This window comes from Pan troglodytes, chromosome 2 (genome assembly GCF_028858775.2).
Source record: "Pan troglodytes isolate AG18354 chromosome 2, NHGRI_mPanTro3-v2.0_pri, whole genome shotgun sequence".
NCBI lineage: Eukaryota > Metazoa > Chordata > Mammalia > Primates > Hominidae > Pan > Pan troglodytes.
Genome location: NC_086015.1, coordinates 36,358,104 through 36,384,585, shown reverse-complemented (window position 1 = coordinate 36,384,585; position 26,482 = coordinate 36,358,104). Strand labels below are relative to the sequence as shown.

Genomic DNA, 26,482 nt, shown 5'->3' with positions numbered 1-26,482 from the left:
TTTTCTTGATACCAGGCTTTGTCATCTAAAACTACTTTATTGGTTCAATTACTATCCTTCTCAAATGATTTCTGGTTATGCTGTTTTTATTTCGGAGAACATCTGAAAGCCTGTAGTTTTGCTCAAATAACCTCAGGGAGTTCACTTAGGAGTGAATACGGCGGCAGTGCATCTGAGGAAAGTATCATTTCTAATGTAGCACAGGCAATCTAGGTCCGGGGTACAATCTCGGATTGCTACAGTGTCAGTTCACATAAATGAGTCGAGTGGGCCAGAGTAAGCAATGAGCCCACATGGTATGTGAGGTGTGAACAGGGAGGAGGAAAATGCAGGCCCTTCTTAATTAATGGGGCAGCCTCCACCCAGTTCTAGTCCATTCTTGCTACGTGTTAACTTGAGCCCAGTCTTGACGAAGCCTGTGATTTTTAATGTCACCGGCATCCATATGCTCTACTTTTATTTTGTTTTTTCGAGACGGAGTTTCGCTCTTGTTGCCCAAGCTGGAGTGCAATGGCGTGATCTTGGCTCACTGCAACCTCTGCCTCCTGGGTTCAAGCAATTCTCCTGCCTCAGCATCCCAAGTAGCTGGGATTACAGGTGCCCGCCACCACCCCCGGCTCATTTTTTTTTGTATTTTTAGTAGAGATGGGGTTTCACCATGTTGGTCAGGCTGGCCTTGAACTCCTGACCTCAGGTGATCCACCCGCCTAGGCCTCCCAAAGTGCTGGGATTACAGGCATTGCCACTGTGCCCGACCAATCTACTTTTAAATAGAGATCTTCAAACAGAAATAAAAGTAAAGAATATGATGAACCCCCATGTACCATCAATCAGCTTTGACATAATCATTTTGGCATTTCTGTCTAACTGCCTCCCTCCTTCCCCCGATAGGCTTCTTTTGGAGATGGGCTATTTTAAGGCCAATCTCAGAGAGATTCTTAATACCAGTTTTTTTTAATTAGAAAAATAATACACACTTATGGTTTAAAAATGCAAACAGAAGTATATAAATTAAAAAGTAAGGTCAGGCGCGGTGGCTCATGCCTGTAATTCCAGCACTTTGGGAGGCCAAGGCAGGAAGCTCACTTGAGCCCAGGAAATCCAGACCAGCCTGTGCAACATAGTGAGACTTAGTCTCTACAAAAAAGTTAAAACATTAGCTGGGCATGGTGGTGCAGGATTCTAGTCCCAGCTATTCAGGAGGCTGAGGTAGGAGGATGGCTCAAGCTGAGGAGTTCCAGGTTGCAGTGAGCTATAATTATGCCACTGCACTCCAGCCTGGGTGATGGAGCAAGACCCCTTCTCTAAAAAAAAAAAAAAAAAAAAAAAAAATTGAAGTTCCTTGTCCCACTCCCCTCATTTCCCGATCCCAGTCTCTAGAAGGAACCTCTACTGGTATATATTTTTCTAGGCATTCTCAATGCATAAACAAATATTTTCACTTAAAAAAAACTAAATGGAATTATATTCTGTTCATTTTCTGCAACCTTCCCCCACTTAATAAATTATAGGCAGTAGAATTATTCTTAGCATGCTTTAAACAGCTTTTCTCCCTTGAATACTTATCTTGTTCCAGTCATTCGGCATTCACTCAAGCAGTCTCCCAGCCTTTTCCCACTTCGGGCCAGGAGGGCCCCCTGCCCCCTGCCAGTTTTAGATATTTTCAAATCAATAAGCCAATTGCTAATTTGTCACTACTGCAAGCGCTGCTTTTTCCTGCAGATGACTCTGTCTTCCCCAATCCCAAGCAAGCCTTGGAGAGGGAAGAGGAGGATCATGTGGGGATGGAGGGCTACTCACCGATGAGGCCGCCCAGCTGTTGAAGTTGTGACTGTCCCTCTCAGGGGAGACGGAAGATGCATCTACAACAGCGGCAGAGAGGTACAAGACGAAGGCACTGCCGTTAAAGCACAGGCCCTGGGGGGACACAGGGGCAGAGTGTTTAGGGAGAGGGGAGGGTCTGCACACCTCTGGACTTCAGAAGTGATGAGGGCTATACCTCTGGTGTGGGGAGGGGCCCAAGTGGACACCTGTGGGAGGGTGGGGGACAAGGCTGTGGGAAGGCAGCTCTAAGTGCGAGAGGAGAGGGTTTTACGGCAGCTCATACCAGATGCCAACCCCTGCCCCCACGAGACACTGAGACTGCATGCCGCCCCTTCAGTCATTTTGCTTCTTCGGTTTGCTCCTGAGCCTCATCTCATCCAGACGTCAGCCAAGCTGAGGCTGTCTGAGGATGGCAGGCAGCAGTGGCGCCCACTCAGTGGGCTCAGCCTCAGCCCCTGGCCCTCAGCCGCAGCTGTAGCCCTTGCATGTGTCCCTGACATAGAGGCGCAATACAGTGTCCCCCAAAACAGGCCCAGCTGACTCCCTAACCCCGCGTTCCAAACAGGGAGGGATATTTAAATGAGCTCCTCTGTCCTAGCTGCAAGTTCTTAAAAAGGCGGTTACAGCCCTTTGGGAACTAATGTCACCCTTGGCTTCACCTTATTTGTTCCTATTTTTAGAGAAGATATGTAAGTCCCGGTAGGTATTTGGTTTTCAGTTATGTCTAAACTCTAAGAAACCATGCTCTGAACCATGCATAGGAAACCATGCAAAGCTGGGTCCTGCCTGAACACAGGGGAGGGGCGGGGGTGACGTGAAACCAGAGCAGAAACCAACTGGGGAGGAAGGGGGATGCCTCTCAGGAGTGGGCCCTCTGTGGTCTAACATCTTTCCGTCAGTAACTTGGAGACAGAGGAAGGGGTAGGGGAAAGGGAGGAAGCAATCTCTTTCTTCTCAGAGAAAAAAAGCTACATAGAATTTTCCCACTGCAGGCCCTGGCATTGTGGCAGAGGTTGTATGTCCCTGTCGCCACCTCCACCTGTGCTCACACTGTCTTCAGGTCAGGGCACTTAACCTTTAAGATAAGGGCTTCATCACAGTCAGACCCAGGGTCAGGCTGCCGAAACTGTCCCCTAAGAAGCCCTGGTCTCACAAAATGACTCATTAGGAATGTTGGTTGTGTTCTTTTGTTTACTTTTTGGTCTAGAAACACATCTGTGCATTAACACAAAAGCCCTTACTGGTATTTTTTCCCCATATCACCTCTTAGAATATAGAGTCACGCACATTTAGTACTTGCCAAGCCATTTAGTCTTGTCTTGCCACTAATACTTCATAATTTAACTTTTAGCCTATTGATGGGCATTTCAGCGTTGCTAATTTTTCAAGGATTACAAATGCTACTGCAACGAACATCTTTGAGGATGGGTTTCAGGGCTCTCATGCATGTCTAGTTCTTTATACAAGGAAAGAATGAGAATGAATGAAAGAGAATTCAGGGAAAGCTCAGCCTGGCCAGAACTGCCCTGACGTCCTGGGCCTTGTGCACGAGCCCATGTGGATGAGGGGGCCAGAGAGGAGATGGGGAAAGAAAGACTCTCTGAGTCTACGACCTGTGAACATGCAATGATCCCATCTCTCAGTAAGTATGGCCCATTTTTTCTGAACTCTAAAGAAACAAGAAACTGCTATTTCCCTTGGAAAGAAATGGGGAAGGGGAAGAGGGTTGGTAGAGACGTGAGTAGAAGGCAGGGGCATTCTCCCTCTGTGCGCCCCCACACTGGGGGCTCTGCCAGGTTATCACAAGCCTCTCTCAGGCACTATCTCACAATGCCTAACTTTGTGACTTCCCTAGTCTTGTTTAACACTCCCAAAAGTAAACATGTCCGGGGAATGCCTGGGTTGGAGGAAATGTAGTGAAAATAGGTGGAGCGATGAAAGAAAAGAGAAGAGCAAAGAAACCAGGATCGTCATAAAGGTTAAAAAAAGAAATCTGGGCTACAGAAATGAAGGATGGACATGTGAAGCTTCAGAGGGTTCTAGAATGTTACTGAGTTTCATAGAAACATGAGGTCTTGTTGCTATAGAGAAATAGGCCCTGGATCAGGGACTATTCAAGTTGAAAAATCTTATAGCTCCTCCAACTGAAATGCCAGTTCCCTGGACCACGGTGAAAGAGAGCTACAAGGACAATATAGTAATTTAAAAATTCCGCTGGGTGCAGTGGCTCACACCTGTAATCCCAACACTCTGGGAGGCTGAGGCGAGTAGATCACCTGAGATGTCAGGAGTTCGAGACCAGCCTGGCCAACATGGTGAAATCCCATCTCTACTAAAAATACAAAAATTAGGCAAATGTGGTGATGGGCCCTGTAATCCCAGCTACTCAGGAGGCTGAGGCTTGAGAATCACTTGAACCTGGGAGAGGGAGGTTGCAGTGAGCCGAGATCACGCCACTGCACTCCAGCCTGGGTGACAGAGTGAGACTCCATCTCAAAAACAAAAACAAACAAACAACAACAAAAAACACATACAAAAAAACAGAAGGTTTCCAGCTTCTTTTTTTGGAGGAAGGGAAGAGAGAGAAGTCTACTCTTTTCTGAAAGTCAATCCCTCCTTGGTATAAAAATGTTCTCTTTCTTTCTTTTTTTTTTTTTCTCAAATACCGGCTTATTTTTACCCAGCTATGCATAGTACTTGTGGACATATTAAGATAAATCTCAGATCTCAAGATAATGGAAAGAAGCCCTGAGATAATATACAGTTAGTAAATTTGGCTGTGGTGACATGACCCAAGACGGTGGCTTAGGAAAGAGAGTTTACTCCTATCTAAGGCTTAGGCAACCAGAGCTGGTCTGGCAGCCTCGGGGTGACAGGGACACAGGCTCCATCCACAATACTTGGCCATCTCCAGGGTCTCACCATTCTCCACATGGCCCAGGAGGTGTCCCACTACCACAGCAGAATCCCAGCTCCTAGGAAGGGGAGGAGGGGGAGAAGAAAAAAAAGCAGCCCCACTTTAGGGCCATGGTGCTTCACACATCACTGCTGCGAACATCCCCTCAGCTGGAACTCAGTCCCAGGGCCCACCCAGTGGCAGAGTGGCCAAGGCTCAACTGAAACTTCTATTACTACAGAAGAAAATGGATAGTGGGGGATAATGAGCAGCTCCTGTCCCTGGTGTTACATCTATTCAGACAGCTAAGAAGGCAAGATTTTCAGGCATCTGATATCCTCAAGAGTCCTCAAGAGTTTAAAGACATAGCTACCTAGGTTCACCATCTGGCATACCCAAACCGCCGAAAATTTAAGTGAACATTTGGGAAGGATGGCTCCCCTGGAGCTTCACCTGCCTCTCTTTTTAGCATTTATTTAAATATCCCTCTGCTTAGTATAATCAGCCTTGTACACATCTTTTCCATCAGAGTCCATTTCTTTTCTGTCTTTTTTTTTTCTTTTGAGACAGAATCTTACTCTGTCACCCAGGCTGACTGCAGTAGCGTGATCTTGGCTCACTGCAACCTCTGCCTCTCAGGTTCAAGCGATTCTCGTGCCTCAGCCTCCTGAGTAGCTGGGACTACAGGCGCATGCTACCACGCCTGGCTAATTTTTTGTGTTTTTAGTAGAGATGGGGTTTCACTGGGTTAGCCAAGATGGTCTCGATCTCCTGACTTCATGATCCACCCGCCTCAGCCTCCCAAAGTGCTGGGATTACAGGTGTGAGCCACTGCACCCGGCCTAATTTTTATTTTTAGTAGAGACAGGTCTTGCTATGTTGCCCAGGCTGGTCTTGAACTCCTGGGCTCAAGTGATCCTCCTGCCTTGGACTCCTAAAGTGCTGGGATTACAAGGCATGAGCCACTGCACCTGGCCCAGAGTCCATTTCTTAAGGGTGGTAGGGATGTCCGCTTCACCTGCGGCTTGCCTTTCTGGCTCTCTAGTCCCTATTACCACACATTGGTGGAAGAGACACTCATGCTTGACAGAAGAGATTGGGTCTGGGCAAAGGCTGAGGAAAAGGTACAGGCTGATGCGGGCTAAGAATCCCCTTTTCCCTCCCCACCTTGTCTACAACCAGCTAGTAAAGGAGCTCAGTGCTACTCAAAGTGCAGGAGTGGTATCAGCACTATCTGGAAATCTGTCAGAAAAGCATGTTCCCAGGCCCTACCCCAGACACACTGAATCAGGTCTGTTGGGAATCTCCATGTAGGTTTCATCTAAAAAGCTGTATTTTGAATCCACAACCAAAAAAGAAAGAAGGAAGATATGATAAGCAACTAGAAGAAGGGCTGCAGGATACAGGAGATGGGCCAATGCAGCGCTCACAGCTATGTGGCTTTGGGGAAATAACCTCTTCAGCTGCTTCGTCTGTGGCAGAGCTGCTGGCTGTCTCCTGCTATGTTTCTCTCTTATTATATGGTAACGGAGTTTCCAGCTGAGCACATGGCCACCTAAAGATTCCACCTTCCAGCCTCCTTTGGAAGGAGATGTGGTCAGGTGACCACATTCAGGCTAACAGAATGTGAGCAGATGTAACATATACAATGTCAACACTGTGCCTTAAAGGGAAGAAGTACCCTCCACTGCCCACTTTTTACCTTCTCTCCCCATGACTAGGAATCTAGATGTGATGGCAGGTGCTGAAGCTGCCACCTTGGACCACAGGCCGACTGTTAGGGAAAGATGGCAGAGTCACAAGAAAGGAGGAACCTGGGGCACAGGTGATCTTATAGAACAGGTGACTTACTTCTGGACTATCACAGGAGAGAGAAATAAGTTTTAAACCAATGCTGTTTTGGACCTCTCTTATAGGGATTAAACCTACCATCAAACTGATTGTACTCAATTTACAAAATGGGAAAAACTATACAAGTCTCACCCATCTCAAAGGAGACCATATTGTTAAAGAGTTGTGTAAACTATAAAGTATACACAGTAACTTACTTTTCTTATTCCTGTTTAATGATTGTATCAGCTAGAGGCCAGAGGCAGTCATTTAGAAATTGACTGTGCCCGTCAGGCTAAGGCATTTGGATTGACTGGTTAAGAGGAGACAGGAAGACTCAGTGGATCCTGGTTATAACATGATCCCACCAGGTGACAGCAGGGACTTAGGCCTGTAGGTTCAGGCAGACTGGCTGGAGACAGAGCAACAGGAAGGTCCCATTTTCTGACTCTCAGCCCCTGCCAATAAGTCATGTGCTTAGTTCTGGCACCATCATTAGAAGAAGGGTCTTTTGGAAGATTTACAATAACAAATGGGACTCTTTAGAGCTGCTATGCTGAAAAGACTGCCAAGACCCAACATCTGGGCTGGCACTTCCTGCTCAGGATGGCACAGTGGAAATGGCTACTTCCAAGGGCAAGAGAAACTGGAATATCTGTGTATACTGGGAGCCAAACAGACTCCAAGGTTCACAACTGTGGTTGGTATTAGAAGACCTGCCTCCCATTCCTGGCTCTCAAGCATCCTCTCAGTGCCCCAGTTTCTTCATCTGCAAAATGGAAATAATGCATTCTATCTTTGCAGAGTTACTGTAAGGATTAAATGAAATGATGTAAAATATAAAGGACCCAGTGTGACATCTAGCACATAGTATGTACTTAAGAAATAGTAACTGCCGGCCAGGTGTGGTGGCTCTCGCCTGTAATCCCAGCACTTTGGGAGACGAAGACGGGCAGATTACCTGAGGTCAGGAGTTCAAGACCAGCCTGGCTAACACGGTGAAACCCCGTCTCTACTAAAAAAAATACAAAAATTAACTGGGCGTGGTGGTGAGCGCCTGTAATCCCACATACTCAGGAGGCTGAAGCAGGAGAATTGTTTGAACCCGGGAGGCGGAGGGTGTAGTGAGCCGAGATTGCACCACTATACTCCAGCCTGGGCAATAAAGTAAGACTCCATCTCCAAAAAAAAAAGAAAAAAAAAAAAAAGAAAAAAAAAATAGTAGCTGCTTTAACTGGAAAAGGAGACAAATATCCCTGCTCTCTGGAGCTCACAAGGCTTGCAGTGAGGTCAGCAGGGATGAGCTACAGAGGACGAATCCTCAGGAAACACATGCATGTAGACCCTAGTGCTTGGTGCTATGAAGAAGACAAATTTTATTGCTTTGAACTTTTAGCTTAAATCAGATTTGTTGGAAAACCTATCCAAGTCTCCCTGAATAAATGGTATCATAACAGTTGTAGCCCAGGAGCTCAGAGGTGCTAGTAGGAACCAGCTGTGGTTTCTGCTGCATATTAAAAATGGATATAGGTCACTTTCTACCTCCCCAGACACATTAAGGGAATGAGCTATTGTTAAGATAAGATTCCAATGCAAAGTTCATGCCTTATCAATGAAGGCACTACACGCAAGATTATAAAACTCTGGTTTCTGCAGTGGTCTTCCAGACAAGTTCCCAGGGGACTAAAACCAAGTCTACCAATCCCTTCTCTGCAATCTTAGATTCCCTAAATGCTCTGAAAAGCAAGACTAAATTCAAAAGTCATTTGGTAGTAAAAGCTGACCTGAGCTGACATGGTAGCAATGTGGTCTTCATTATCCCTCTTAGCAGGAAAATCCACGTGTTGTTGCAGAAACATTAATTTGTCTCATTACAGTACAGCCCCAGACTCAGGGGTACATGTCACATATTGTTGTAAATGCACCAAATTACCTTATTACCTTTCCAAAATTTGAAAAAAAAAAAAAAAAAAAAAACTCTTAGGCTGGGCGCTGTGGCTCACACCTGTAATCCCAGCACTTTGGGAGACCGAGGCGGGTGGATCACCTGAGTTGGGGAGTTTGAGACCAGCCTGACCAACACGGAGAAACCCTGTCTCTACTAAAAATATAAAATTAGCTGGGCATGGTGGCGCATGCCTTTAATCCCAGCTACGCGGGAGGCTGAGGCAGGAGAATCACTTGAACCCGGGAGGTGGAAGTTGCAGTGAGCTGAGATCGCGCCATTGCACTCCAGCCTGGGCAACAAGAGTGAAACTCCATCTCAAAACGAAACAAAACAAACTCTTAATTCACATCTGACCCAAAGGTTTTGACTCAGGGATTATGGATCTACAACTATTTTTAAACCAGTGTTTCCCACATTTTAGATGCCTAAGAATTATCTGGAAATCTTGTCATAATGGAGATTCTGAAGCCCTCTACAGAATTTCTGATTCAGTCAGTACAAATCAGAATTAGAGTAGGGCCTAACATTCTGTATTCCTAATAATCTCCCAGTGATGCTGCTGGTCCAGGGACCACACTTTGAGTAGCAAGAGTTTAGGCAGTCCAACTCGGCAGCAGGAGCCTGTCAGCTGCCTCAGCACAAAGTCCCAGCCTGACACTTGCTATGCTCCTGATTTGTGCTGGGACACGACAGTTGGGCTGGCATCTGAATCCCCCACAGGCTGTTCTGTAAGAGATTCTGCTGGGCAGTGGAAAATATGGAAGTTTAGTCAGAGCCTTTAGTTGTTAACAGACGGAAACTTTTTCCAGTCTCCGCTCTGGATATTTGGTTAACACCATCTACCCAACTCACAAATGCTTTGAGAAGTTACAAAGGTGTATTTAGTTGTAACAGTAAACATAAACCCCAACCAGAAGTCTGTTTGGGGTTTGACCTGTAGCTTCTGCCAGCAGCAAACGAATTCTAAGAATATGGCTGTAAGCATTTTAAAATTGGGAGAGTTCACACCAAAGCCCAGATTTCTAGATTGCCTTAGAAAACAAATAGAAAATTTAGCAATCCTGGCAGCACATTTCCAGCTTATTTATTTGTGAAGTGAAGAATATTCTCAAGTTGTTTAAGAGGCTAAGAAAGTGTGTCTGGGTGGCAAGGTTCAATACCATGCTGAGTTTACTCACTTGTACAACCTGACTGGTGCCTCACATATGTGAGTGTGCAACCCCTGACCTGGAGGCTGACAGCCTTGCTTAAGGGGGATAAATGATTAAACCCTTCTAAAGGGATTAGGAGTCCTGGTTTCCTGGTGTCTGGTTGTAGTTCCTACCTACCGCTCAGGCAGAGGGGCCCTGGAGCAGGATGAGATCAGAAAACAAATGCAGATGGAATTCAAGAGATGTGGACCCCTGCTGTGTGTAAATCTGTGCAAAGTCACAAGACTCCAAACCTCAGTTTCCTTATCTATAAAATGGGGACACAGCTTACGATAATAAATTCTGATAATGCAAATCAAAGCATTTTAAAACCAGGGGTGCCGGAAGAAGGCATTGTTAATATTCTTTTTAAAAGTCCCATTAAAGGCAATATTTTAAAATTTTTAATGTAATAAATCAGTGAAGGAGTTTTAGGCTTGGAGAAGAGAAAGACTACATATGATCAAGACAAGAGGTCTGTAAACTATGGCCTGTGGGTCAAATCTGGCCCACCACTAGTTTTGTTTTGTTTTGTCTTGAGACAGAGTCTCACTCTGTCACCCAAGCTGGAGTGCAGTGGCGTGATCTCAGCTTATTACAACCTCCGTCTCCTGGGTTCAAGCGATTCTCCTGCCTCAGCCTCCTGAGTAGCTGGGATTACAGGCATGTGCCACTACGCCAGGCTAATTTTTGTATTTATAGTAGAGACGGGATTTCGCCATGTTGGCCAGGCTGGTCTCAAACCCCTGACCTCAGGTGTCTACCCAAAATGCTAAGATTACAGGCGTGAGCCACCACGCCCGGCCACCACCAGTTTTTGTAAATAAAGTTTTACTGGAACACAGCCATGCTCATTCATTTACAAATTGCCTATGGCTTCTCTCAATGCTGCAGGCAGAGTTGAGTGGCTGGGCCATAGGCGTGTGGCCCAAGACGACTACAATACTTACTATCTGGTCCTTTACAGAGACAGCATGCCAATTGCTCATCTAGATAACATAACTAGAAATTGAGTCTCATGCAAAAGGGGAAATAAGGGTACTGTCCGTTCCTCCATCCCAACAATTTGCTCCCCTACTACACTGTCCAAGTTCCTCTTCTTCCAAGTTCACAGTCACTTTCTTCAAGACCCACCCTAGGACACAACTTTCTCCAAAATGGCATTCCTTAAATTCCAACCTACTTTGATTATTCCCTCATCCTGTGTTCCTATAGTTACTATTACTTCAAGGTGCTAACTTTTTTTGAATCCAGCATCTAAACGAGTCTTTCCCTCCTGATGCCCATCTGAGGCAGCAAAACACCAATTCTAACAAGGCTGTTTCCACCACCCTAGACAGTGATTAAGCACCTTATTTGGAATTACTTTTCAAACTTGCAACGCTTTCTTGAAAATCTTAATAAAGAGTCCTTACTTTTGGATTTGGGGAAATGGTCAAGAGTCAGTCAATCTGCCTTGTGAAATAAAGTAAGACTTGTTTTCCTGGGGGACTTAGCTTAGCAACACAGAAAGAACAAAGCCAGGTGCGTTTTGAACAATGATAGTGTTGTCTGAAAGTGTGCCAACTTAACTTAGTCTATAACCACAAATAGACTATATTTCAAATTTGGTTCATAAGTCAGTTATTTGGAACTAAATATTTTTTCTCACATATTGGTTGAAAACAGACAAAAAAATAGTATCACTGGAGAGCTCTGTTTTATACATAAACACATGTGGTACCACTGGGATTTTTTTTGTAAATCATTTAGCTACTTTGAATTTGCCAACCAGATTGTCAATGCTCTTAAGTCAAGGGGAACCCACTTTCCATCTCTGTGAATCCACTTAGGATGTGTGTGTTCGATCTCCAGGATGAAGCTAAATGTCACTTCCTCTCTGAAGAGCTCCCAGCCATCCTAAGCTGAGGTGGCAGCCTCCATCACACTTTCTACACAGCTTCACTGCAGTGTATGCCACAGGGTCTCGTATCTACTCATTTTCTTATCTATTTACCCTGGACCACATGTTCACCATCCTGCATCCAGCATGGTGCCAGAGCCAGGATGAGAATCCAGTCATTCCTGACAATTCTCCTTTTCAAATATATAAGAACACCTATGTTTTCTAATAGCAATTTTCATTTGCATTCTAACTCCATACACAATGTGCTCCAACATCATAAGAGCTGTGATGTACAAAGGGTTAAGGCCACAGCCCCAGGAGAGGTTTACAGGAAGCATGATCTGCAGAGGTTGGCGCCCTGACATATTTATTTCCAGTTGACATTGTTCACAGGGAAATAATAAAATGAGAGTCTAATGGAGAGAACCTGGCTTTTCTTGATTCAGTCTTCTGAGAATTGGTTTGCAATTCTGCCTGAAAGGAATTTCTGGACCTTCTAATGTGCCCAGTTTCACACCCAGGTGTAAGCCACTTGAGAGGCAATTAGATGATGTTGAGATTATCTGCTGTATTGGGTTCTCCATGGTATGGCCCACCTTTTCTGGGCAGAGAGACAGTCTTGGATTGACTAGTAGAGGACTAATGCCATCTACCAAGTGGGCACTGGAAAAGACCACCACCCACAGCTTCCTTACCACTGTTGTCCAGGGCACCTGGGGAATCCTGGTGTAGGTCATTGTTATGTAGATAATGAGGAAGAAGACGGTGAGGACCCAGTAAAATACAGCTACAAACATGACCCAGCCAAATGCGGGGACCCGGAAGTACTCAGTTCCAGCAATAAGCGTCCATACCAGCAGCCCCAGAACCTGTAAAGTGGTAGAAGCAGTGGAGAGAGGAGGGGACAGTAGAAGATAAAGAAAAAGAAGGAAGGAGGGACAAAGAAAAAAAATAATTATACAGAATGTCAATTACAACTTATTTATTTATTTATTTGCGATGGAGTCTCGCTCCCGTCGCCCAGGCTAGAGTGCCATGGAGCAATCTTGGCTCACTGCAACCTCCACCTCCCGGGTTCAAGGGTTTCTCCTTCCTTAGCCTCCCAAGTAGCTAGGATTACAGGCATGCAGCACCATGCCTGGCTAAGTCAATTACAACTTTCATGCATATACCCCACCTTCCCCTGCCATGACTTAAAAATATTACAGGGTTTGCAAACTCATGTGCCTACAAATGCCAGGAAGGTAACCATGGCAGTCCAGGCAGGGACCAACAATATCTTGTTTTAGGGGGTTCTCTTAAAATTCAGCTCTAGCTGATAGTTGTGGGCTGGTTTTGCCAGGTCTTCTCCATCCCAGGAGAACACAGAAACTCAAGCTTGTACATAATAATCTTGATTTTAAATATTAGTACTAATCAGGGGTTTTAAAACACCACTTGGTGAGAAACAACATCCATGGCTGGAATTTGCTCCCAGGCTGATACTTGTCAAGGAAATAAGACTGCAGGTGTACTTGGAGGTGGTCCCTGGAGCTGATCTGCTTTCAAGGGACGAACCTCTGGGCATTCCCTGCTCTTCTCACAGATGGCCAGTAACATGTGGTCTGAGACAGCTTTCAGAAGAGAGAATGAACAGCGGCCCAGTCCAGATGTGGACACTCAGTATTTTACCACACGTTGTGCATTTACCCTAGCAATGGTCATCCAACTGCTGACAAGTAAGACCATACCCAAAGCCAAAGTAACACTACTCATTGACTAAAGGAAGACTTCATCAAGCAAAAGGAAACTGACCTAAACTGTAGGTGTCTTGAGTCCTGGACAAAGGAAGGCTAGAGCAAGGTATGCACTCACATTCTAGCACCTTCCAGGTGGACTTTATTCCTAAGTCACAAAAAAGTTGAGATGTGAACCACATGCCCAGGACACAGCAACAGGAGTCCAGGGTGGGCTCTAGCCCTGCAAGTCCTGGCTCGCTGTGTGACTCAGGACAAAGAATTTCATTTCTGGTTTAGCTTTCTTTGTGGTATATGAATCAAAATACTAAAGTAACTCTAATCAAGAGGCTCGGAAGACAGATTTCCTTTATTTGTTTAACACGGGAGCACCTACAGTATCTGGGCTTCCTGCTATCAGGCCCCAAGGACAGTGGTATACAAATTGTACATATCCTGCTTGTAGAGCACTAAAGTCTAGTGGAGGGAAATACCTGACTGATTACAACTGTGGCAAATGTTATGAAGAAGGTAAACGGTATGATAAGGGTCTATGATGGGGGAAATGACCTTGCTGGCAGGCACAGGAAGCATCGGAGAAGTCCAGGCTGAAGAATAACCAGAAGGCTGAAAGCACTTGCGAGACAGAAGCAGGAAGGCAACATTATAGGCAGAGGACACAGCGTGGGCAAAGGTCTGAAGGTGGGAAGGGCTCTGCTACCTTCTAGAACCTGTAAGAATGTGTAGTAAGTTAGGATATTGGTGCAAAATGTTAGAGAGCTGGGGAAGGTCAGATGATATGAGCCCAGGAGGCCTAGGGATTTTGTGCTTTATCCGAAGGGCAGTGGGAGAGTTTTAAGCAAGAGAATGTTAAGATTAGGCTAGATTTTTTTATAAAGCCACTCTGGCTGCAGGTAGAGAATGGACATGTGGAGGGGAAAGGGGGAGCAGTGGTGTGGAGACAAATTTAGAGAGCGTGCAATAATCCAAGTGGAAGAATATGAAGTCTTCAAGACCAATATGGTGGCAGTGAATATCGAGAAGTGAGTAAATTCAAGACAAATTTCAGCAGATGGGACTTTAATGGATTAGATTTGGGGTTGGGGGAGGAGAAGGGAGAGGATACAATGGAATGATCCCCAGGTATCTAGAGAGATTTCTGGAGTAGATCAGGGTTTGACTTGTTCTGTTGGAACAATGGAAGAGGAACAGGTTAAAGGAGTGTTGTTCATGAGTTGAATTTTCAACCTACTCAGTCTGAGGTAGTTGGGGACCTTCAAATAGGGATTAGAAGAAGTGGATGTTGAAGAGAGAAGACTTCAGGCCCTTCTTTAAGAAGAAGACTTCCTGTGAAGATCTTGAAGCCATCAGACAGGTTTCCAAGGGACATGTTAAACTGCTTCCCCAGAGAAGCCACTTTCCTGGTACAGTTTTGGTGCCTGTGCCAGGGAGCAGCTAAGACTCTAAATGTTGCTGTTTCTGCTCTTTAGAGTTGAGCATCAACATTCTTTTATCTGCTAGATGTTAGTATATGAATTCCAGAGACAAGATGCTTAATGGAGATGTGCTTTTGTGTTTACATCCGTGGCAACAACACTTACTGAAAGTGAAGATACACAAAATGGGATATAATTCCAGAAAGTGCTAAGCCTCACACTAATGAGGTTTTTGGCCTGAATTGACTCTGACAGGCAATCTATACACATGTATTTGACATTCTGTTGGATCAGTAAGACTGGTAATAGATGTAATCCGGCATGGCAATGTCTGAAACATTTCAGGCTTCTTGACTGAGATAGGGTCAGAACGGCCCTTTGTGGATGATTCACATAGGAAACATAACAGTGAGTGAAGAGGCACTGTAGATGTGTTGATAGTGTCTCTCTGTGTGATCACAAGGGCTTAAGAGTTTCCATCACAAGTCTGTATCCAGCTAAACAGGCTCAACTCACAGTTCTTGGCTCTGAATGCAAAAACGTTTTTCATTATTAACGCGAGTGAAGCCTGCTGTCCAGGGCTGCATTGTCTAGTTTGCTGGCTGTGGTTGTCTTTTACACAAAGGCACAATATTGTTAACTGAGCTGTCTTTCAAAGAACGGGAATACTTGACCCATGACCTCACAAGCAAACAAAGTAAAAAGAATGTCTCTGTCAAGAAAAGAATTGTTCTACCCAAGTGAATTTCCTAGGTAACTGAAATATATCAAGAAGCAAACCTTTTATCTCCACTATAACCAATACTGATAAAAACCACTCTTCAAAAATGTTACTCATCTTTTGCTTTGTGTTTAAGATAAACCTGAATCTTTATTTGCTTAGACTACAAAAATACTGTTTGTTTTCCCTGATAAGCATTTTTTTTTTTTAGGCTAAGACTTTTTTTTTTAATGGCAAAACTAAGACTTTTAAAACATTTCAGTGATAAATGCAGGTAAAAAATTAACACAGTGAGCCGGGCATGGTGGCTCACACCTGTAAATCCCAGCACTTTGGGAGGCTGAGGTGGGCGGATCATGAGGTCAAGAGATCAAGACCATCCTGGCCAACATGGTGAAACCCCGTCTCTACTAAAAATACAAAAATTAGCTGGGCGTGGTGGTACCTGCCTGTAGTCCCAGCTACTCGGGAGGCTGAGGCAGGAGAATCGCTTGAACCCAGGAGGCAGAGGCTGCAGTGAGCCGAGATCGTGCCACTGCACTCCAACCTGGGTGACAGAGGGAGACTCCGTCTCAAAAAAAAAAAAAAAAAAATTAACACAGAAGTATATAAAGAAATGACAACCCCCTTCCCTATCCGCCAGTTATAAAAATTCAAGAAAAACCAACATAAACAATTTTGTATTTACCCTTTCTGGCCTCTTTCCTTGCATTTATAACCACCGCCTGCACATCTTTCTCTTTCTCCCTTATAAATATGGATCACTCTGTTCACAGAGTCTATAACTTGCTTCTTTCAGTCAGTAATACCATGGAGGACAACCTTCCACACTACTACATATGCATCTCTGCCAATTTTAACAGTTGCTCAGTCTTCCATAATTCATGTAACCAATCCCCTATTGATAGAAATTTAGGTTGTCTTCTTTATGTTTGTACAAAAATGCTCAGAAACATTTTTATAACCTATGCCTCTGTATACCTGAATTCCAGGACAGACTTCTAGGAGGAAAATTTCTAGAATACACATTTTAAGCTTTAGAGGTACTACCAAATTGTTCAGCAAAAGCTTGTACTAATTTACTGACCAGGCACAGTGGCTCACGCCTATAATCCCAGCATTTTGGGCGGCTGAGGCAGGCGGATCACTTGAGGCCAGGAGCTTGAGACCAGCCTGGCTAACATGGTAAAACCCCATCTCCACTAAGAATACAAAAATTAGCTGGGCATGGTGGTGCATGCCTGTAATCCCAGCTACTAGGGAGGCTGAGGCAGGAGAATAGCTTGAACTGGGAAAGTGGAGGTTGCAGTGAGCTGAGATTGCACCACTATACTCCAGCATAGGCGCAGAGCCTGGGTGCAGAGCGAGACTCTGTCTCAAAAACACAAACAAACAAAAAACCTTAGTTTACTCTGTTATCAGTATATGCATGCTTTTGCACCTTCACCAGACTAAATTTCTATGTTTTAAATGGCTAAAAACCTGATTAAAAAAAAAAAAAACAGAACCCATGTTTTAACTTTCACTGCTGTATTGAAATACAGTATAAAGAAAAGTATACAAATCCTAAGTGAACAGCTTGGGGAAGTTTCACTAACTGAACAAACCTGTGTAACCAGAATCCAAATCAAGAAACACAACACTGCCAGCACCTGAAAACCTTATCCCCATTTCTAGTTACTCCTCTCCTCTAAGGGTGACAATTGCCCTGATCTCTATCATCCTAGGTTAGTTTCTGCTTTTGATCTTCATATAAATGGACCCTGTAGTATTCAGTCTTATGTCTGACATCTGTTGCTCAATACTGTGAGAGAGTCATCTGCAGTATCGAAGGTAGTTCCTTCTTTCCTCTGATTTCTCAAATTTGACCATCAGAATCACCTGGAGGGCTTGTTGAACCAAATGGCTAGGCCTACCGCTTGCCTGTGATTCAGGTCTGGGATGGACCTGAGAATCTGCACTTCTAACAAGTTCTCAGGTGATGCTGATGCTGCTGGCTCAGGGACTACACATGAAGAACCACTGATGAATAGCATCTTGTTTCTACGTTAATTTGCATTTTTCTTCATCAGTGTCGAGGACAGTAGAACATTTTTTTGAATGCTTATAATGCTTATCAACCACTTAGAGTTCTCCTCTTATTTCTTGATACTTTTCTTTTTTGTGTGTGTGTGAGTGTGTGTGTGTGTGTTTTTTTCAGACAGTCTCACTCCATCACCCAGGCTGGAGTGCAGTGGTGTGATCTTGGCTTACTGCAACCTCCGCCTCCCGGGTTCAAGCGATTCTCATGCTGCAGCCTCCTGAGTAGCTGTAATTACAGGAATGCACCACCATGCTCGGCTAATTTTTTGTATTTTTAGTATAGACGGGGTTTCACCATGTGGGCTGGGCTGGTCTCGAATTCCTGACCTCAAGTGATCTGCTCACCTCATCCTCCCAAAGTACTAGGATTACAGGTGTGAGCCACTGCACCTGGCCAGCCACTGTGCCTGGCCTGATAGATTTTTAAAAGTCACTTTCTGATTTGTAGAGATCTTTACATAAGAGAGATGGTAACCAACTATATATGTGGCAAATATTTTCCCCACCCAGTTTTATTTTTCAAAGTCATAGAGTCTTTTGTCTATGGAAGTTTTAAGTTTTTACATATTTTTTTTTTTTTTTGAGACAGGGTCTCACTCTGTTGCCCAGGCTGGAGTGCAGTGGTGTGATCAAGAGTCACTGCAGCCTCTACCTCTTGGGCTCAAGAGATCTTTCTATCTCAGCCTCCTGAGTAGCTGGGATTACAGGAATACACCACATCTGGCTAACTTTTTGATTTTCATTTCTTTGTAGAGATGAGGTCTCGCTATGTTGCCCAGGCTGGTCTCGAACTCCTGGGCTCAAGTGATCCTCCTGCCATGGTCTCCCAAAGTGCTGGGATTATAGGTGTGAACCACCATGCCTGGCTGACATAATTGGTTTTCTTTAACTCTTTTATTTTTACCTTCTTAGCAAGGTCATTCTCAACAGAAGATTATAAAAACATTCTCCTGTATTTTTGTAGTTTTGTATATATGCTTATATCTTTAATCCACTAGCATTGAGTTCTATATATGGGGTAAAGAAAGGCAAATTTTATTTTTTTCTAGCAGATAGACAATTGACCCAATATCACTTATCAGTGTCTTCAGTGTCTTCCAATATATTGTGGCAGTTTCTGGAATCTTTATTCAATTCCATTCACCCATGTTCATCTGCTGTGTCAGTGCCAATGACTGTAGCTTCAACATGTATTTCATGTATTTTAGCATTATTGGAAAGTATATCAGACTGAACACCTAATTTTGCTCCCTCCAAAAACCCTTCTAAAATTTTCAAGAGGATGGTTTGAATAGGAAAAGAGACAACAGTAACATTTTTAGAAGCTTAGAACAGAGCCAGGTGCGGTGGCTCACACCTGTAATTCCAGCACTTTGGGAGGCTGAGGCGGGTGGATCACTTGAGGTCAGGAGTTCGAGACCAGCCTGGCTAACATGGTGAAACCCCGCCTCTACTAAAAATACAAAAATTAGGCTTGACGTGGTGGCTCACGCCTGTATTCCCAACACTTTGGGAGGCTGAGGCGGATGGATCACGAGGTCAGGAGTTCGAGACCAGCCTGGCCAATATGGTGAAACCCCGTCTCTACTAAAAATACAAAAATTACCTGGGCATGGTGGCATGTGCCTCTATCTAGTCCCAGCTACTCGGGAGGCTGAGACAGAAGAATCACTTGAACCTGGGAGGCAGAGATTGTAGTGAGCCAAGATCACACCACTGCACTCCAGCCTGGGTGACAGAGCGAGACTCCGTCTCAAAAAAAAAAAAAAAAAAAAATTAGCTGGGCCTGGTGGCACGCACCTGTAATCCCAGCTACTCGGGAGGCTGAGGCAGAAGAATTGCTTGAACCTGGCAGGCGGAGGTTGCAGTGAGCTGAGATCATGCCGTTGCACTCCAGCCTGGGTGACAGAGCAACACTCTGTCTCAAAAAAAAAAAAAAAAGCTTAGAACACATATGAACAATGGATAACTGACTTAATGACCCTAAGAAAGCTGAGTTCTAAGGTGGTTAACAGGTAAGTCAAGAAACAAACCAACTTCACTGCAAAGTCTAAAAAGACTCAGGTAGCTCTAGGACAGGAAGCAAAGGTTGGGGGTGGGAGAGGAGCGGCTAAAATAAGGAGGATTGGTGGGAAGCTGTTTGAAAGTCGCTAAGTCCTTACCCTTTGCTCTACTGCAAGCTGCTGGGTGATTGCCCCACTTCTGTCATTAGTGTGAAAGTTTATTCTCTAGATTAGGATTCCTCAACCTCAGGCATATTGACATTTTGTGCCAATAAGATTCTTTTTTTTTGAGACAAAGTCTTGCTCTGTCACTCAGGCTAGAGTACAGTGCTGTGATCTTGGCTCACTGCAACCTCCGCCTCCCAGGTTCAAGTGATTCTCCTGCCTCAGCCTCCTGAGTAGCTGGGATTACAAGCGTGCGCCACCACACCCAGCTAATTTTTGTATTTTTAGTAGAGATGGGGTTTCACCATGTTGGCCAGGCTGGTCTCGAACTCCTGACCTCCAGTGATCTGCCTGCCTTGGCCTCCTAAAGTGCTGGGATTACAGGTGTGAGCCACCGGGCCTGGCCTGGCCAATAAAATTATTGATCTGGAGTGCTGCCCTGTGCACTGTACACTGTAGGATGTGTATAGCAGCTTCCCTGTCCTCTACCTACTTGATGCCAGCAGCTGTGCTCCACCTCCCCACTCTTAGTGGCAATCAAAAATGTCTCTGGATATTGCCAAATGTTCTCTGGGAGGCAAAATTACTTCTGATTGAGAAACACTGTAAAGAAGGTAAAACGAAATAGTCTCTGGATTGAGGCGCACAGTTGAAGGTCTGAACATTATAGTGGAAACAAGGGGCTTAAATGACTAAGTATTCAGTATGAAGACTTCCTCATCTGTCCAATCCCTAACCTTTCCCTCTGCTTGGTTCTAAGAATACTGGCAGCCAGGTCTTCATTAGCATAAGAAGAAAGATAAAGATACTGACTTTGGGGATTCCCCAACACACAGCCCAGCCAGGTCAATCTTCAATGAAGTTCAAGGTTCATAAGCCCCATCCACATGCTCAGAGCATCCAGAGAGCTTTGCACTCTTAAAGCATAGGCAGATAACCAAGATTATTGGATCTATGAAGAAAGCAAAGCCTATATAACAGGGCAGAGAGCAAAAACCAAAAAACAAACTGGAAGAAAGTAACTTTGAAGGGGTAGAAGAAAACATTTCCCACCCCAAAATCATCAGTATCTTAGAGAGAAAAGATATTACAAAAGTGATAAAGAAACAGGAGGTTGCAAGAAGGACAGAAAAATAGTCCTTCAAAACAAAAAGTTTTTTAAATTAAAAATGGAATAGTAGAAATTAAAAATCAATAGAAATGCTGCATGATAAAATCGAGAAAACCTAGAAAAGATAAAAACAACGAAAAGAAAAAAACAGGTGAGATAAAGTAAAAAAGTTAGAGGATGGGTTCAGAAGGTCAAACATCTGATTAGTAGGTTCCAGGGGCCAGAAGAGGTGGCTCATGTCTGTAATCACAGCACTTTGGGAGGCCAAGGTGGATGGACTGCTTGAGCCCAGGAGTTCAAAACCAGCCTGGGTAACACGGCAAAACCCCATCTCTACCAAAAAAATACAAAAATTAGCTGGGTGTGATGGCACGTGCCTGTAGTCCTAGCTACTTGGGAGGCTGAGGTAGGAGGATTGCTTGAGCCTAGGAGGTCAAGGCTGTAGTGAGCTGAGATCAGAGTCAGATCTTGTCTCCAAAAAAAAAAAAAAAAAAAAAAAAGTTCCAGGAAGAGAGAGCGAAGAAAATGGAGGGAAAGAAATCAGCTACTCAAGAAAACTCAAATCAGATAACTCAAGAAAACTCAGAATTTCTGGATGTGAATTTCTATATAAAAGGACTCCTCTAAGTACCCAGCACAGTGGATGAAATAGACCCAAATCAAGGTACATCATGAAGTTTCAGATCATCAGGTACAAAGAGAAGGTTCTTTAAACCACCAGAGAACAAACAGGTTGCCTAATAAAAGAGGCAGAAACAAGAATGGTTTTTAATCTTTTCTAAAAGTAAATAGAATGTTAGAAGACAATGACCAATGATTTCAAATTACTGAAAGAAAATTATTTTTGATCTAGAAATTACTTGGCAAAAATTATCAATGAAGGGTAAGTGGAGAATATATTTTTTTCAGATATGTAATATCTGAAAAATTTACCTTCCATGCACCCTTTCTTAGGAATCTACTGAAGGACATGACTCACCAAAAGGAGAGCATAAACTTTAAAAAAGGCAACATGGAATAAACCAACAAGAGAACTACAGAGAGAGGTGAAGGTCATCCCCAGGATGAAGGGAAATCCAAGCATGACAGATGCCTCAGACATAGAAGGTAACCAGACTGGAACAGAGTGACTCGAAAGACAGCCAAGCCACGTTAAAGGCTCTCATCACCATGACTGATGTCATTTTACTTTCTTTTTATCGATTGAAGCTATTAGGGAACTTCTCCATCACAATGTGGGAGGAAAGCAAGAAAGAGGACAATAAGGAAGATAAGAAAACAAGGAATTCAACCCAACAGAAAGGCAAAAGGAATTCCACAGATGACTGTGAAGGGAGGGCCCCAGGAGAAATACATCCAAGATAAAAATGGGAACTCTGATTGTGTGACGTGATTGGCCTTGTGGGAAACTTCACTGAGAGGCAATTGGAAAAAATGTGAGACAAAATTAGCTACAAAGCCCGGCCCTCGAGAGTACTGAGGCCCCAAGCCCCCCAGCACTTGTGTGTAAAGCCCCCGTCCCTGTCCCCTCCAAGCCCTGCCCGGCTGGACCTAACTTATTTTATTGTCACAGTTGAGTGCTGTGCCGGTAGGTGGCCAAAGTACAGCCCACAATAGGCCTGTAAATAGTCCAGCCCCATCAGCGTGTGCTGGTCCAGCCAGCCAGCTGCAGGCGAGTTGTTTCTAGAAACAGAGTCTCTATAAAGAGAACTAACGCCAAAAAAAAAAAAAAAAAAAAAAAAAAAAAACCTAAGCAAAAAAACCCACAAAAAACAAAACAAAACAAAACAAAACAAACCCACTCTATTATTAACCTTAGTAAAAACCAAAAGAAATCATTGTCCACTACAACACTCAGCTCTAAATAATATTTATGTAAGGATAATAAACACAGACTATTGACTTAAATCATAAACGAATAGGCTGAGCACAGTGGCTCATACCTTGGAATCCCAGCACTTTGGATGGCTGAGGCGGGAGGATTGCTTGAGCCCAGGAGTTCAAGACTAGCCTGGGCAACATAGGAAGACTCTGTCTCTACATTAAGTAAAAAAGCAAGCAAGCAAGCCAGGCATGGTGGTGCATGCCTATAGTCCCAGCTACTCAGGAGCCTGAGGTGGGAGGGTTGCTTGAGCCCAGGAGGTTGAGGCTGCAATGAGCTGTGATTGTGCCACTGCATTCTAGCTTGGATGACAGAGTGAGACCCTGTCTCAAAAAAAGAAAAAAAAAAATTATAACATGGAGAAAGAAAGCTTCAATCATGTAGATGGTGCCACAGACCAAATGTGTGCTTCCCAAATCCATATGTTGAACCCCTAAATCCCAGTGTGATGGTATCAGGATGTAGGGCCTTTGGTAGGTAATAAGGTTTAGATGCAGTCTAAACCTCTCATGATGAGATTAGTACCCTTATAAAAAGGGACACCAGAGAGCTTCCTCTCATGCTTTCTCCACTGATATGCACCAGAGTGAGGCCATGTGAAGACACAGCAAGAAGGTGGCTGTCTGCAACCAAAGGAGAGAGCCCTCACCAGACACCTACCCTGCTGTCCCCTTAATCTTGGACTTTGTTTACAGCATTATGAGAAATTAATTCCTGTTGTTTAAGCCACCCAGTCTATGGTATTTTGTTATGGCAGCCCAAGCTAAGAGAGAAGGTAACAAGAAGTGACTAGTTAACATGTAGAATTGAATCAGAAGATGGCAGCTCACATATTATTTATAACTATAGATATAGGTAAAGCCGGAGTAGCTGTCTCTGAGCAGAAACATGGGGAGTTATGGGAGTAAGAACTTCTGTTTTTCACAAGCCTTTTGGGTCTACAGGTATTTGACCACCCTACTGATGTCAGTTGATTTCTAGAATTTTCTTTTCTTTTCTTTTTTTGAGACAGAGTTTCACTCTTGTTGCCCAGGCTGGAATGCAATGGCATGATTTTGGTTCACTACAACCTCCACCTCCTGGGTTCAAGCAATTCTCCTGCCTCGGCCTCCCAAGTAGGTGGGACTACAGGCATGAGCCACCACGCCCAGCTAATTTTGTATTTTTAGTAGAGACGGAGTTTCACCATGTTGGTTGGGCTGGTTGCGAACTCCTGACCTCAGGTGATCTGCCCACCTTGGCCTCCCAAAGTGCTGGGATTATAGGTGTGAGGCACTGTGTCTGGCTGATTTCTAGAATTTTCTGGCTAAGCCATCTGCAGTAACAGCAGCTTTGGTCCTTTCCAATATGTATCTCACCTGTTTCTTTTTCCTGAATTATTGCATTGGCTTAAATCTCCAGAACCGTCTTCCAGAACACAAGTGATGGTGGCAATCCTTATTTTATTCTGTTTTATCATTTTAATGTTTTACATTTTTATATGTGTTGTTGGTTTTTGATAGATGATGGATATCTTTTATGGAGCTAAAAGTTTCTACTTTTTAGTGACCTAAGGTTTCTTTTCCAACCTCTCCTATGAACAATAAGTTAATGAGCTCAATTAAATATATTTTCTGTACCTCCTTTTCAAAATTAAATACAGTATTACTAACACAGCTAAACCTTTTGATGACCCAGCGTCATCACAAACATCAAATATTTCAATTGCTGCCTTGTGCTATAGAAGGAAAGTGCTTGCTTCTATTTGGAATGGTACCAGATTATGTGTGTTTTTCTATGAAGAAAAAAAAATTGTTGTTTTTTGAGACTGGTCTCATTTTGTTGTCCAGGCTGGAGTGCAGTGGCTTGATCACTGCTCGTTGCAGCCTCAACCTCCCTGGGCTCAGGTGATCTTCCTACCTTAGCCTTCTGAGTGGCTGGGACTACAAGTGTAAGTAGGTGAGACTACACCACCACACTCAGGTAATTTTTTAACTTGTAGAAACGAGGTCTTGCCATGCTGCCCAGGCTGGTCTTGAACTCTTAGGCTCAAGTGATCTGCCCACCTCGGCCTCCCAAATCCTATTACAGGATTACAGGCATGAGCCACCATGCCCAGCCTGAAGAAATTTTTTTAATTGAAAATCAACTCACCACTTGCAGCTCTCAGTGAGCTGATTTCAACTTCCCTCCTCTGTCCTTTGTGTGTACCCTCCTACCCTCACATCATCTTTATTCGAGTATTCTATGGACTAAGAAAACAAATGTCAGGTTTTTTGTTTTTGAGACAGGGTCTTGATCTGTCACTCAGGCTGGAGTGCAGAGGTGCAATTACAGCTCACTGCAGCCTCGACCTCCTGGGCTCAAGCGATTCCCCCACCTCAGCCTCCAAAATAGCTGGAACTACAGGTGCATGCAACCATGCCCAGCTAGGTTTCAAATTTTTTGTAGAGCCGGGGTCTCACTATGTTGCCCGGGCTGACTTCGAACTCCTAGACTCAAGTGATCCTACTGCCTCAGCCTTCCAAAGTGCTGGGATTACTGGTATGAGCCACTGATTCTGGCACAATTTTTAAAATCATCCAGAAAGACAATAAGTTTGTCCCTGAGGACTCCCTGTGGTGTCTATGAGCTTTGTGACAGCAATTCTGCTGCTCAGAGGAATTATCCGATGGCAGTGTTAAAAAGTCTCATTTATTCAAATACCTACTGAGTATTATTGTGACACAGGTTTTCTAGGCACTAGTGGTGGGGCAGGAAATGCTACATTGCTATAGGACATAAGTTGGCTGATTTATTTTTGACTTTAGTCTTGACTGGCAGGAGCACCATTATTGAAAATGTACTCTAGCCTTGAAAACAGGTAACTTTTGACAATTAACTAGGCTAACCTAGAAGTAAAGCACCAGCTGTTCCCAGCTGGCTTAGCTCAGGGGATTTGCATTGTTCTGGTGAGATCTCAGCATACCTCTGAAATACCTCATTAGATTTTAAATCATTTATCATACTAATTCCTTGCAATGAAGTGGCATTGGAAATAGTGACTGCAGATTTGCTATTATGTGGCCTGCCAGAAGAGAACTAACCAATATCGCCATACCTTGCTGTTCTACTTCTGGTGTACATTTAATATGGCACATATGTGGCAACATTCATTCATTCAAAAACCTCAGGTCTTGGCCAGGCGAGGTGGCTCACGCCTGTAATCCCAGCACTTTGGGAGGCTGCGAAGGGCAGATCACTCGAGGTCAGGAGTTTGAGACCAGCCTGGCCAACGTGGTGAAACCCTGTCTCTACTAAAAATACAAAAAATTAGCCAGGCGTGGTGGCACATGCTTGTAATCCCAGCTTCCTGAGAGGCTGAGGCAGGAGAATCACTTGAACCTGGGAAGCTGAGGTTGCAGTGACTTGAGATCACGCCATTGCACTCCAGCCTGGGTGACAAGAGTGAGATTTCGTCTCAAAAACAAAAACAAAAACAAACCACCTGAGGTCTCAATGGCAGTGCAACGATGGGGAAAAAAAGACATGGTCTCTGCCCCCAGTTGACATTTAATTATAAGCTGTAATAAATCCTATGAAAAGAAACTATGGTGATACAAGAATGCAAAGCACAAGGACCCAACCAAGTCTGGAAGGTCAGAGGAAGTGAGAGACACATAGGTGAATGAGAGTTAGCCAGGCAAAATTTGGGTGGTGGGAGGAATGCCAAATCTCTGAGACAGACACCCCAGCTGGTGACATGGGTCTTTGCAGGTCTTGATTTGACACATGAAGACTTTGCAGGTGGAAATCCACTTGCAAAGGAGGCCTGG

The 26,482-nt window shown here is 44.1% G+C and overlaps 1 protein-coding gene across 2 annotated transcripts in view; it reads right to left on the bottom strand.

Annotated features, from left to right (window-relative positions):
* CMTM8 (CKLF like MARVEL transmembrane domain containing 8) overlaps positions 1-26,482 on the bottom strand; it is a 131,017-nt gene that overhangs the window by 534 nt on the left and 104,001 nt on the right. Inside the window, exons 2-3 of one of the 2 annotated variants that reach the window (XM_516349.8) lie at positions 12,269-12,442; positions 1,801-1,917 (exon numbers count right to left, since the gene is read on the bottom strand). In XM_516349.8, coding sequence (XP_516349.5) covers positions 1,801-1,917; positions 12,269-12,442 — 291 coding nt within the window. The remainder of the gene's footprint in view (positions 1-1,800; positions 1,918-12,268; positions 12,443-26,482) is intronic. The other variant, XM_016940627.4, reaches the window with a different exon arrangement.